General features: G+C 38.5%; 1 protein-coding gene across 6 annotated transcripts in view; it reads right to left on the reverse strand.

Moving 5' to 3' along the window:
• The window catches only part of TAB3 (TGF-beta activated kinase 1 (MAP3K7) binding protein 3), an 87,728-nt gene that overhangs the window by 14,759 nt on the left and 58,749 nt on the right, over positions 1 to 14,220 (reverse strand). For 4 of the 6 annotated variants that reach the window (XM_032426465.1, XM_032426466.1, XM_032426467.1 and 1 more), the window contains 3 exons: positions 8,889 to 10,344; positions 7,854 to 8,014; positions 1,982 to 2,075 (listed from right to left, as the gene is read on the reverse strand). In XM_032426465.1, the coding sequence (XP_032282356.1) occupies positions 1,982 to 2,075; positions 7,854 to 8,014; positions 8,889 to 10,344 (1,711 nt within the window). The remainder of the gene's footprint in view (positions 1 to 1,981; positions 2,076 to 7,853; positions 8,015 to 8,888; positions 10,345 to 14,220) is intronic. The other 2 variants (XR_004302064.1, XM_032426468.1) reach the window with 1 other exon arrangement.

Here is a 14,220-nt window from a genome sequence, read left to right on the forward strand (position 1 = left end):
TAGACATTATTTCTCCCCCAACAAAGTTTTCCTCACCGAAACCAACAATAAACCTGCTTTTCAGCAAACCAAATAATGATCTGCATCTAAGATCCATTCTCTCACTTCAAAGTTCACACTGGAATTCAGTATAAAATGGACATATTTGGACCCCTTATGAAAGGAGATTTGGAAATACTTAAGCACCAAAAAGAGCTCTTTGTTGCCCAATGGAGACCAAAAACACAGCTCTTTGCTTATAAAACTTTAATAGTGGTTTCCCTTGCAGGTCCTATTACAGATGCTTTTAACCATTTGGAAGATAATGAAAGCCACAGTGCTATAAGATGTTGCATATGTATTTCTTCAATTACTTAAGTTACAGCTGATGTTTTAATTTCTAGATCTCGTAAGGCTTACTATCAATACCCTAACCAAATGTTTGTGTGTTTTGCTTTAAAAAACACCCAAGCAAAAACTGATGCAGTCTTCCAATACACTAACAATAATCTGTATCACCCCTCCATGATGCAGAGCTCCACTGCTTCAAGCTACCGAGTCTCTACAGGGATCACCTTCTGACCTGGCCAGACTGCTCAACTTTCACATTCAAATTCGCTTCTATTCAGATTGGTGGGCATCTTTTAGGTTCCCCTGCTTCTACTGTTAAAGTTAGCTCATTGCCATTTTTAGTCAAGATTTGTTATATACTCTCAGAGTAGACGCTCTCTTAGCTGCCATAATTGAAAACAGTAAGTGGTGGTAATGGGAGAGGCTGATTGAAACAGACCTTTTAAGAAAAATTACTCAACTTCAATGTTGGACCAAGACTTTTTTTTAAACATGTGTCCACTGAAGTTCTATACTGTCTTTCTTACATAAACTACACCTGTGATGAGCTACAGGGGGAGTGGGCAAACTTTTTCTTATGTAAAGGTCCAGAAAATCAACAATTTTACGCTTTGTGGACCTGTAATAGTCTGTTGCAAGCCCTCAAGGGTGCTGGTGAAGCACAAAAGCAGCCCCAGACGACATGCGAACAAATGGGCATGACTATATTCGACTAAAACTACAAAAGGAGCCAGCAGGCTAGTTCCCTGAACCCTAAGTTCTACAATTTTGTTTCATTTTGAATAAGAGAACAGAATCCTCTTAGATTTTTGTGATTTCTCCCCTTAACCCTTTCCAGTTTTCACCCGTATCTAATTCACAGACCACCCCCCCGCCCAACCGCACCTTCTTGTTTTTTTGTTTTTTTAAGTAATTTGCCTTTGGTTTTTTTTATAGGAGGAACAGCTCCTCCTGCATTCTTGTCAGCTTAATAAACATTCAGAAATAGAGTAACTGGCATACACAGGTTAGGGAACAGGTACAACTAACTCACTGAGCGGACAATTCAATTGCTAGGAGCAATAGTACTTGAACATGCCAGTATGTGGCCAGCGGCTGTGGGCAGGGTCAGAGTATTTTACAGAGGAAATGAAGAACAGCTCTAACCTGGTGAGCTGGGTAAATGAAAGTTAAGAGAGCTTCTACTGTAGTACAATTCTATAAGAACGTTAAAAACAAAACAAAACCAAAAAAAAAACAAAACAAAAACCCATTCTCCTAAAAGTCTGAGATATACTTGGATGTTTTCATATGATATATAAAAATGGCATATAGAATTTATTTTAAAAGTGATAAATCTGATACTGATACGTGATTCCCTATTTTTACAGATACTTTTGATGATTATCACAACATCAATCTAGGAAGTTTTATAAATGCAGAGTAACAACATAGAGCAGTCTAAATGACAAAAATTTAATGATGGAACTGCCAAAGTAAAACTATTTTTGATCCCCCAAATCTATGACCATAGGGTGGAGGGATCTCTTGAAGAGGATCATAATGGATAAAAACTATCTCTTAAATCTGTAAAACCAAAAATGATTGCTATTTAAGCAGCTTAAAACCCCACACTATTACTTTATGGTTTACCAAATAATCAAGTCTATACCTCTAGATTGAAGGAGGTCAACTTCTTTCAGTGTACAGTCAACATTTATCTGGAGTTGTCTGTTCATGCTTCTCAATCTTGTCATTTCCTCAGGCTAGTAAGAAAGGACCCAAAATAGCAATTGTGGGAAAGTCATTATCAAGCCCAACATTTAAGAACTGCTATTCATGTTAATAGTTTTGATTGGTTATTACCAACAATATGGCCTTAGTCTATAAGAGGGCATGTATAAGAAGTCCTAAACGTTTAAAGGAACAGTCAGGTTAAATGGGGACATCAGTATGGCCACATAAACACAAAATCTGCATAAAACGTGGCAAGCTACAGTACTAGACTATGTCTTATCATACAAAATACCATTTTAATCACAGAGCACTAAAAATATTTTACTTCTATGTTTTCATGGTAAGGGAATCTATGAGAATCAATCTGTAAAACAAGCAATGTCCATGATTTTAGTGTTGTCCAGGCTTGAAAAAAATAACAATACTAAGTGTCAGGCACTGTGTTTACCAGAGGTCTCATTCTTTCCTCAAAACATCTTTCAAGGCAAGTAGTAGTCATATCGCTAATTTATACATGAAGAAGCTGATGCACCCAGAGTGCATGTAATTTTCCCAAGTTTATAAAACATAGTGATTGGTAGAACCAGGATTTAGATCAAAGGAAGCAATCTATTACATGAAAATTTCACAAACAAATGGATCCCATTCTTCCTCCAATTTTGTTTCCTTCTTCCTTGATTTCAAGCCCAGTCTACCTATCCTTAGGCCTTTTAGAGGCATACATGAGACACTGAAATGTACAGAATGCCCTATTCTTCAGTTAAAGTTTTTTGGAAGCCTTTACATCCCCTGACCTTCTAGATTTCTTTACTATATATACATACATACATATACATACACAGTAACAAAATTAAGAGTTTGAATTCCAGAGGCATGGATACTGAAGCTTTCAGCACAGCCCAGATATTAACTCAGTTACTGATGTGCTTTCAACTATACGAAGTAAAAGGTAAATATCTGCTATGAGAGAATAAAATCCTCTTCTGTTAAAAACCTGTATTTTTGGGACGCCTGGGTGGCTCAGTCGGTTAAGCGGCTGCCTTCAGCTCAGGTCATGATCCCAGGGTCCTGGGATTGAGTCCCACATCGGGCTCCTTGCTCGGCGGGGAGCCTGCTTCTCCCTCTGCCTGCCTCTCCCCCTGCTTGTGTTCTGTCTCTCTCTCTGACAAATAAATAAAATCTTTAAAAATAAAAAAAAAGCCTGTATTTTTCTACAAAAGAGCAAAAAGGTTCTTAATTCACAATAATGCAAGCTCTTATGCTTTTAGGACACGTTATCAGAATAACTGGGACTGCCCCTTACATTAGCAAGTATGAAACATTTAAAATAAGGGATGATGTAATGTATGGTGATTACCATAACATAAGTGATAGAATACAGTAAGAACTACAGTCCCTCAGAATGGTCATTCAGAAATATTTATTAGGGATTGCTTTCCTTTTTTCCTATCTGAAAAATTATGGGACATTACCATGTAAAATGCTTACACCTTGTCTACCAGGCAATATTAAAAGGGTTTAAAATATACCTGAGCATTTATACTAAAAATAAAGCACTTGTCCAGGGGTTTCAAAGATACTGTCTTCGTAGGAATATGTGAAAGAACCCATTCTCCGTAGAATCATAACGGGAAAATTAAATACCTAAAGGAGTTGATTCTTCCTATGTATTGGGGCGGGGGGGGGGGGGGGGTGTTTTAGTCACAATGGTCCTAAATAGTGAAGCTCTAGAACTAAGTATGGAAGGACTGTAATACACTTTATAGTCTAGAGGCTACAGCACATTTGCTTATAACAAGAGATCTAGTCAACAAAATCATTTCCAAAGACAGGAGAACCACTGGAATTTACTAAAAGAATAGTTTATCTGTAAGATTCGTATGTCCTTTTTCATAGTTTCTGACTGAAGCAATGTAAAAAAAAAAATTCTGAAAAGTCAGTACCATTTGCCAAAAAGTACACGGTCTTTTCAGGGAAGAGGGGTTTCAAGATCGGCTGTGTACAATTTAGAGCTGTTTGTAAAAGATCTGACATTTCAAAGTGAAAAATTCTAAGCTTTTTTCAAAAGGTGGCAAAACTACCTTAAGTCAACTGAGCACTTTAAGAAGTTGTATCACAGAGACCCAGTCGAAGACCACTGTTGTTCAGTGGCTTGGCCCTAATTATGCATCTGAGACTAACAAACGTGGGTTATTCCAAAAACCCACTTAGAACAAGACAAATGACAGGAAAAACAGGCATCTCTCAGCTTAATCCAACCTTATTTATTTTTCAAGGTTTAACTTAAATGTCCCCCTCTGCCATGAAACTGTCTCATCTTTGAACCCTACTGGCAAAAAGCTAACATTTCTATCTCAAAACCCTGAAAGTACTTAATATCCTTACCATTTAACTGGCCAACACTTCTGATTTAATGTCAATTTACATGAACTTTTCTCTCTCTCTCTCACAAATACATACAGGTTCACAGACACATCTATCCTTTCACATACAGATCTCTTTATGTGACGACCTCTTCGACAGCACTTAACACAGGGCTTTGGGAACAGCAGATTACGGCCATCTTGCACTTCTGCCCTCCTTAGATTATTTCACTGGTGCTCTAAGCTTCTACAGCTGGTAACAAATGTGCGTTTCAGTCTCGTGAGGCACACACATTTTAATACACTGCTTGATAAAAAATGTGAAAACTTGAAGGTAGAAATATGTGCTTAATAGCAAAAAACAGTTCATTCTCTATCATGTAATCCTACATGCGAGTGGGACAAAGATAAAGACAGCCATTTTACTGAGCACCTAACTCCATGCCAGGCACTTTACATATATTGTTTTTATCTTGACAACAATATTAAAATATACTTATTAGAATTCCCATTATAGATAGGGAAAATCAAATGCAGATAAGTTAGATACAGCCAGTGATTGCCAGAACTATTCTGCCTCCAGAGCCTATGTGGGCACTTTTTTTTTTTTTTAAGATTTATTTTAGAGACAGCAAGTGGGAGAGCTTGGGGGAGAGGGACAGAGGGAGAGGAAGAGCAAGAATCTCCAGCAGACTCCTCGCTGAGCATGGAGTCCGATGTGCGGCTCGATCCCATGACCCTGAGATCATGACATGAGCAGAAATGAAGAGTCGGCTGCTTAACTGACTGAGCTACCCAGGCACCCCTTATGTGGGCATTCTTTACAACTATGTCATGGCACCTCGAATGAGCCTCTATCAACAAAAGGGAATTCTGACAAAATGCTTTACTTCTGGATTCATTTCCTACATAATATACCTTATGTTATGCATACACCTAAGGCTAAATCTAAATTTTGCAAAAACAGTTCGTGGGTGTGTGGGTGTGTATCTCAAGCAGGTTTTTCCAGTGTTGTCCAACCAACATTAGTAAGAATACTTACTATTTATTGGGGACTGCATAAATTATGTATATTATCTTATTTAATCCCATGAGATAGGTACTCACAGATAGTATAGGTAAGAAAATAAGCAGAGAAAGTTACTTCTCCAAGGATATATGAGTGACAGGTAAGTAGCAGGAGGATTCAAATTCACATCTGAAAAGAGGCACTGTCTGAACCTCCACGTAGAACTGTCCGTCCCTCAGCCATGCATTGCTAATAGTCCTTCATTTTACTCTAGGCCTGGCAGCAGAAACACAAGGGAATCAAATTTCTTCTCTCTCAAATATTGTCACCCATATGGACTACCAATTTCTGAAGCTGGGTGATGGCTACACAAGGGGTTCAATCCACTCTTCTGCTTTTCTTAAGTAACTCATCAATAAAAGTGCTCATCTAAAATCTGGATTTTTTTTGAAGCACTAACCTATGTTACCTTTGACAGTTCTCTACTTTCTAACACAACAAAAAAAATCAATAGGGCTCATTTTAGCAGGAATTACCACACAGCAAGAGGTTACTAAACAAATCTTACTTGGTTAAGTTAGGGTAAATGACTTTTATGCTAAGAAAATCTCTTTATGCTCCGTAAGTACCTAAAAGATTCTAAAGTGCCCAACCACCAGGGTAGATTCCTATGTGGGTTATGTTCTTCAATACCTCCCCCAATCAGAGAATTCAATTAAGATTTCAAGTGGAGAAAACAATGAGAAACTTATTACCTTTCAGTTAAAGATAGCTTTGTAATTTTCTAAGTGTTTTAAGTAAAACCCTCCCTTCTTACTTCTAATACTGACTATATTTAGGAATTTCGTCAATATTAGAAAAAAATTTCATTAGGTTACTAAATATGCCTGTTTATCAATACTTTCCTTCTGAAAAATTCCACTGGCTCCCCATTACCAGCAGAATGACGTTCAAACACCTCACCCTCAAGGTCTAAACCCCAATCAGCAGATGCACACTAACCTGTTAAGACATCAGAAATCTCAGCTTAAGTGTAAGACCTGTATTTGCTGCCTCCTGAAAGTCTGTCCCTGTCTTAACTTCACATCTTCATTATCTCCATGTTCTTTTCCCTCCTTTTCTCTTTTCTTTTCCCTTCTAAAATGCCCTCCCCTTTCCTCTATGCCTATACAGCAACACTATGCTGTTTAGAGCAGTGGGTCCTCACCGTTTTCCCCTTCACTCTATTAACCTTACGAAAATCAGATGAAAACTGTAGACATGCGTCCATACTGCACATAATTTCAGAAGTTCACAGACTGCCTTTGAAGCCATGACCCTCCATTAAAAACTTATATACGAAGGCGGAGCTGCAGACATGCTGTCTGCAAGAGGCCTGACATACATGCTCACCTCTCCAAACCCGTAAATGCGGAGAAATTACCCTCCGTTGAGAGAGGTCAGGAAAATAAGGAATGGCTCCAGAGACAAAGTAAAGGGTAAGGTGAAGCCCTGAAGAATACACAGGACCTACCCATGAAGAGCTTCAGGAGGGCATTCCAGCAGAAGAAATGCATTGAGTACATATACAGACTAGTTGATGTACGAGTTCTCTCATTACCCGTGAGCATCACCAGCACTTACCACACTGAATACTAATTATCTGTCCATGGGTCTATTTCTCTCGCTAGCAGGTATGCACTAAGCACCCAGCGCAGGACCACATTCATAAACTCAACAAGGACTGCTGCACCAATAAATGCCAAAAGGTGAAGCGATAGGTCGGATCACAGAAAGCTTGTATTGTCACAAGATTTTAGGAGACTGGTTTCAAAACGTTCTGAATAGCTTAACATTTTTTAGAACTCAAATAGCACTTAATATGTTAAGAATATATTATCCAAATCTTTTCGTTAGGGCAGTTTCGATTAGGACCGCTGTCAATACCGTTACCTTCGTTCCTACAATTATTTATACTTAACAAAATTGCTCTGCCTTAAAATGCTCTACAGGGCACACTTGCCCAGGTTCATACTGATACTGTTCTAACTCCTCTGAATCAACGTACTTAAGAAAATAACTTTTAAATCTTTGGAATTTATAAGTATATTATATGCTTAAAAGAAAAAATGAACACATGAGAAAAAAATATAAAATGCTTGGGCAGGGTGCACTTTTCTATTTTGACAGAAAGCAATTCACAGTAAATGAGATGCCATACCTTCATTATAACTGTCAGTTATTTGACAATACTGATGAACCTATGGAATTCATACATGTGAGAAGACATAAAAGCATCGAATTATTGTGATGAGAACAACCGAAGGTGAAAGTCTCTCATCCATTGTGGAAAAAACGAAAAGGCCCTGCCAGGAACAGAACCTAAAAGAAAAACACATGCCCTGGACAGCCCTCCTCCCCAGCTTCCTGTCCACGCAGGCCAACAGAGGACTTACCGTGGGGACCGCAGTGGTGCAGCTGACCCTTCTGAGCCGTCTCTGCATCAGGTCATGCTCCATACTGTTAACTTCAGCCTTCAACCGCTCTAGCTCCTCTTTCTCAAGTTTCAACTGCTTTGCTAACCTCTCCATCCTTGCTCGCTGATGTAACAGCAAAGCTATAGTGTTACAGATAGAGTCATTGCAGAGGGTAACATTGAACAAGTGACTGGGAGATTTCTATACGCACTGCTAATGCATAAAATACTCAAAAGAAACCCTGTCCTCCATTTTCAGTTGGCATTTACCCTTGTGTCTTGCTAATGCTATTTTGCTTTAATCTGGCTCTTGTAACTGCTGCCAAAATGCCATCATCTGTACGTCCCTCTTGCTCTGTTGACCTTCGTTTCCCTATGATTGTCTTTTTAACTGTACCTGTGTGGGTTTTAAACAGGTTTAATACCAGGCATGTCAAACTACAGTCATAATTACTACTCTTATATAATGAAAGAATATTAAATTCTCAGATACCTTGAAATCTGAATAGACTTTTAAAAAATTCTGTCCTCCTTTTAGTTAGGTCCACTATTAACTAATCCAACATTAGTCTTCATCACCAATCCCACTTATAAATATATATCACTTATAAATATTACACCCTCCAGGCCAATCTCATTAGAAAAGATTCTAATTCCTTAACCTTGATAAACTTTAGCCCATCCACTATGAATCTCCTTTTCCCACTCTGTGGTTTGTGTTTTGACAGTATCAATTTCACTTGTCTATGCTTTTGTCCCAATGAATGTTATTCCTAAAAACAGCCTTCTTGGGTCACTATTATCATGCCTATATTTTCATATTTTAAAACAAAGCCTGTAGAGAACTCTGAAGCACTGACCCTATTTTTTTCTAACCCTATTCTTGGTAGCGATGCTATTGCCCAATATTTAATAAATACTAACCATTTAATTAAAACTAAACAGCTAATATAAATTTATTTTGAAAAAGCCACCTCACCACGAAGATGAAATTTCATTAAAGGGCTCAAATTACCTTGCGTATAGGCATAGTCATCTGATCCAGAACTAGAACTCCTCTGGTATTTATGGCTTCCCTTTTCTCCCCCAGAGCCTGGTACCACTGAAATGGGCTGAATAGGTTCTGGCGCAGCAGAACGTTCTTCTTGGTCCACTAAATTTAAAAGATTTTCAGTCGTTGCTCGACCTACAGTAATTTTAAAAACTGTTGTTGGGTTTGGTATCACTCGAGGAGATGGTGATGGAGCACATGAAGGTCCGGTTGGCTGTGTATATGTAATGTACACAGGATTAACACTAAATGGAGGTTTTGGTTGACTGGATATTCCTCTCGAAGGAGAACTTGAAGGTGGTGTGGTGGCTGTGTACAGTGAGTGCTGATTCCGTGGAGACGGCTGATTACTGATAGGTGAAGGGCTCCTGTTCATTGCTGTCCCAGGTCTTTGAGAGGGTTCAACTGTAATTTCGATCTTCTTCATGGATCCTTTGGGTAAGCTAGATGTTGTGTATGGGAGATAAGATACTGAATGGCTTCCCTGTTTCTGATAGCTAGGAGGTCCTTGTTGATATGGATGGGGTGGAGTAGTTGAAGGACTAGGTGGCATAAAGACGTGGGAACTTGGGTGGCCCAGCTGGGAAGGTTGCACTTGGTGCTGTGGAGAGCTGAAGGGTGAAGGACATTGAGAAGGAGGTGGTGAATGGTAAGCAGGTTGAGGAATCTGCTGTTGTTTGGGAGAATACTGAGAAGGTTGATAGTTCTGTTGATGTGCATAAACAGGTAAAGGACGCTGGCTATAATGAGGCACTGGGCCCTGTGGTGAGGACTGCCATGGTGTAGTCTGAGGAGTTTGTCTTCCTGATGAACTCTGAGATGTCTGTCTAATATAAATAGAACCAGGAGACCCATAGAGATTGCTTGGAATTTGTGGAAGAATTTGTAAAGCTCTTGGTACAGTCTGTCCAGAAGGGAGGTTCTGGGATACTGTAACAGTAATCGGATTTGTACTATACCGAGGTATGTGCATGTATGAAGGAGGTGGCGGCGGCGAAGGCCCTTGCATAGCAGACGGATTCATTCCTGTTGGCATGGAAGATGGTTGCTGAGGTGGCTGTGAAGGAGGAGTGGCTGCACTTCTGTTCTGTTCATTCATAAAAAATGGATTGTAGTTTGGAGTAGCAGCCACAACAGCTGGAGCGGAGTGTGGTTCCTGAACTAAACATATCAGCTGTTTACTTGCTGCATGCTGTGGATCAATATGTCCATCACTTGAGCTATGTACCAGTGTTCGACCCCCATTAAGTTGTGTTCCATCTCCTGGGTGGTAGCTACTAGGAGAATGGATACCCAGATTAATATGCAAAAGGCGATTTCTATTCATCCTGTTGTCATCTGGACTATGGTATTCCATATATAAGTATTTGCTACTCTCCTGGGAAAGGGCTCGGCAACAGGCTTCAAGATTGTTGTTGTTCTAGGGGAGAAAAATGGTAAAATTAACACTGACAAAATGAACAAATCCTAATAGAAGTCAAGCTTTGCAGGTTACACAAAGACGACTATCATAAAATAAGTAGAGAACAGCATTTTAAGCACGAACAGCTTCATAGTCACCTACCCTGACAAGGAGATCCCAAACAATTCATATTGTTTCACAGACATTTAGTTCCTATGACTGGTACTCCCGCTACTGCTACACAAATGGAAAGCACCCACTAATGAACAGTGTGACTCAACTCCAAGTCTTCTGAGTCCAAATCCAGGACTCATTTTAGGTCTGATGCATCTCCACAAATTAACATGTTGGGCCAATCTTGGATTCACCACAATGCTCTAACATGTAAGTTAAAGCAATATTCATCATTAATATTTAATCTGAAAAACATGGGGGCACCTGGGTGGCTCAGTCGGTTAACCATCTGCCTTCAGCTCAGGTCATGATCCCAGGGTCCTGGGATCGAGGCCCGCGTCGGGCTCCCCGCTCAGCAGGAGGCCTGTTTCTCCCTCTCCCACTCCCCCTGCTTGTGTTCCTGCTCTCGCTATCTCTCTCTGTCAAATACATAAATAAAATCTTTAAAATAAATACATGAATAAATAAACAAACTGAAAAACATGAAAATAACCATGCTTTAGTTTTCGAAAGGCACTGAAACCACAAAAGGAGAAAAATTATAATAGAATTCCTAGAGTCAAAACAATAAAAATTCTAAAGCAGCCTTTTCTTTTAACCAAATTTATCCCTATATAATTTCAACTATCATTAGGAGAGATTAAGCTAAACAAAGAAATCAGTAAAAACAAGCACACTTTTTGAACTATGGTTCCACAACTTGGCCAAAGTTAAGGCTATTTAACAGAAAACCAGGTCTCGACTGCCTTAATGAAATTCATTCACACTCCCACAGTCTCAACATTTTTTACCCACTGAAAAGTAGCCTGGTGAACTTTCAAATCATTGTAGGATTTTAATTTTTTGAGTCACTACACATACACTCAAAGATGGTAATACCAAAGTGACATTTTAGATACTCCAACAATAATCAACTAATGAAGGAGGTTCCTCTTTTTTTAATTTGAAAATTATAAGGTAGTTTTCCATTAAAATACAAAATTCTGAACTATTTTATTAGCCTAAAGCACTATTCTCCATTGCCCTTGGAATAAAATTTCTCAATTTCTGTGACTTTCTCTGTAGTTCATAAATACACAGATAAGCACATACATACCTACTACTACATACTGATTTTAGTAAAAAGCACATTTTATATAAAAATGAAAGGAAACACTTTTACTTCTGCTGGGAAGCAAATAAGGTTAAACCTAAAACAGAACGTACAATGCTGTAATTTTAGAGCTGGAAGAACTTTTAGGGTTCATCTATTCCAACTCAACTCATTTACAGATGAGGAAAGAGATGCCCAGAGAGTTACATGGCTTGAGAACTAGCACTGAACTAGTTAACAGGAGAGCCAGTTCTAGATTCTCCATCTCCTACTCCCACTGCTGTTTCAACTATAACACAGTAATTTCAAGGGAGAGGATGTTAGGCCAAAAGTAAATTACTATACTAAAGCTTTAAGAAGTAAACAAAGAGGGCGCCTGGGTGGCTCAGTTGGTTGAGCGACTGCCTTCGGCTCAGGTCAGGATCCTGGAGTCCCAGGATCGAGTCCCACATCGGGTTCCCTGCTCGGCAGGGAGTCTGCTTCTCCCTCTGACCCTCCCCCCTCTCATGCTCTCTCTCTCTCTCTCTCTCTCTCAAATAAATAAATAAATAAATAATCTTAAAAAAAAAAGTAAACAAAGATTCAGTTAAGCAAACCTTTGCAAAATGAATTCTCAGAAATTTAAAGAATTGGCTTCATCAAAACTCCATACATAACCTGTATCTGTTTCCTTATATAAAGCTTTGATACTAAAATTCTGAGCCACAGAGAAAAGTAATTGCTGAAATTTAAGAAGAAAATTATTAAAACTCAAAGTTTGGCCTTTTTAAAAGTCCTGCTTAAAAATCATTGTGATCAAGGAAGAGAAGCTAGGTATTAAGCAAATTTGGATCCAAAGGATTTAAACTGATTGCCAACTAGAAAATGTCACTGACAGATATCTGAAGGAAAAGAATATGTATGAAAAGTGAAAATAAAGTATCTCTGCAATTGGACTAAAAGGAGAACAAAAATTAGCCAGTTTTATATGAAATCTAAAGCACTCGTGGATACTTCACTATTTGACATTTGTATCAACGTTGCTGAAAATTCATGTTTTCTACAGTGAATTAGGGAGCCTGAACAGTATCCTCACACGAGGACCCAAATTCACAATGATACAAAGTTGGTTTGTCAGCCTATTCAAATGCATGTCTATAGTAACAAGGTAAGTAAATTTTCACATGAAGAAAAAATTTAAACCAGCAATACAAAGTATTTAAGTATTATCTTTATGAAATCATTTTTAAAAGAATACCACCAAAATAGATTCAAATGTTATCTTTAACCTGCAGAATGCTTTCAAAAGAAAAAAAAATGGATACAAAATTTACCAAATACTAAATATAAATAAAGAAATCAAAATTACTTAGTTGGATAAAGAGGTCAGAATTCTTTTCTCTTTCTTTTTCTTTTTTTTAAGTAGACTCCATGTCCAATGTGGGCCTTGAACTCACGACCCTGAGATCAAGAGTTGGATGTTCTACTGACTGAGCCAGCCAGGTACCCCAAGAGGTGAGAATTAAACAAACAAAAACCATATATAAACTCTTGAAAAGATCAAGGCAAAAAAAAAATCATACTCCTAAAAAGTGACCCTAAATTGAGAGATGATAGCTCCAGAGAGAGAGGCTTTAAGACTGTATATTAAATGTAAACTACTGAGTCTTTAAATGCAAACAGAAAAACTTTTCAGAGCCACTCAGTGGTAGTAAGTCTCCATACCAATAAACTCTATTAATCCCAAAGGAACAAAGAAGAGAAAGACTTGGGTCAATGTAAATTAGCAACAAATGTTCATTAACTTCAATTTAAAGTTCATTCCTTCAGTTTAGTGTGATAAAGACACTAAGCCATGAAAAAATACAGGTGATAAAGGGATAAATTAAATTTGAAAAAAACAAAGTCAGAGATGGGGGATAGGTGGTAAGGAAGGTGATTGCTAGAAAATGGTTTTAGCTAAAAGCCTCACTCATGCTTGGTTTTACTCCAGTGGGAAGCACCTTTGCTCTACCAGAAACCAAGATGTGACTGAAGTAAAGAACGGAAATTCAGACTGGGAATGTGTGTTGGAAAAAACAAAAAGCAAGCTATAATACAAAAACCGTAAGCCCGTAGGTCTAGACCTAGCAGAAGGTCTAGGAAGCACCTCTTTTACCACAATTGTTCTATTCTATTTGTAATTAACCTCCACTGTATATAGGCTTAGGTGATAACCTGAGCCGCTCACACTGCAGTAAGGTAAAATTTGAACTGACTGTAGTGTGAGGAAGTCCAGTGGGCAAGACAAAGGCGCTGTACCCAAAAGTGAACCAAAGAGGGAAATGCTGTAACCCAAAACACTCTGAGATCCTGTGGAGGATGCTGCAAAATTCAATAAGGGAAGCATTAGGCCGGTTTCTCTCTTGTCCCTTGAATGGGAAAACACATTCTACCCAATATTAAAGATACATTTCACTACAAGACAACCAAACCAAAGGAATATGATTAAACTTAGAGAAAGTGGCCTTATACTTAAAATTACCTATTAGTAAGCATTTATCAACCAGAAAAACAGTAAGAAAGGGACTGGACTCTCTATAGACTTTAAAAAATAGGCTTGGGGTGCCTGGGTGGCTCAGTCATTAAGCATCTGCCTTTGGCTCAGG

The sequence above is a fragment of the Phoca vitulina genome, unplaced genomic scaffold (assembly GCF_004348235.1).
Source record: "Phoca vitulina isolate PV1807 unplaced genomic scaffold, GSC_HSeal_1.0 scaffold35, whole genome shotgun sequence".
In the NCBI taxonomy this organism is placed as follows: domain Eukaryota; kingdom Metazoa; phylum Chordata; class Mammalia; order Carnivora; family Phocidae; genus Phoca; species Phoca vitulina.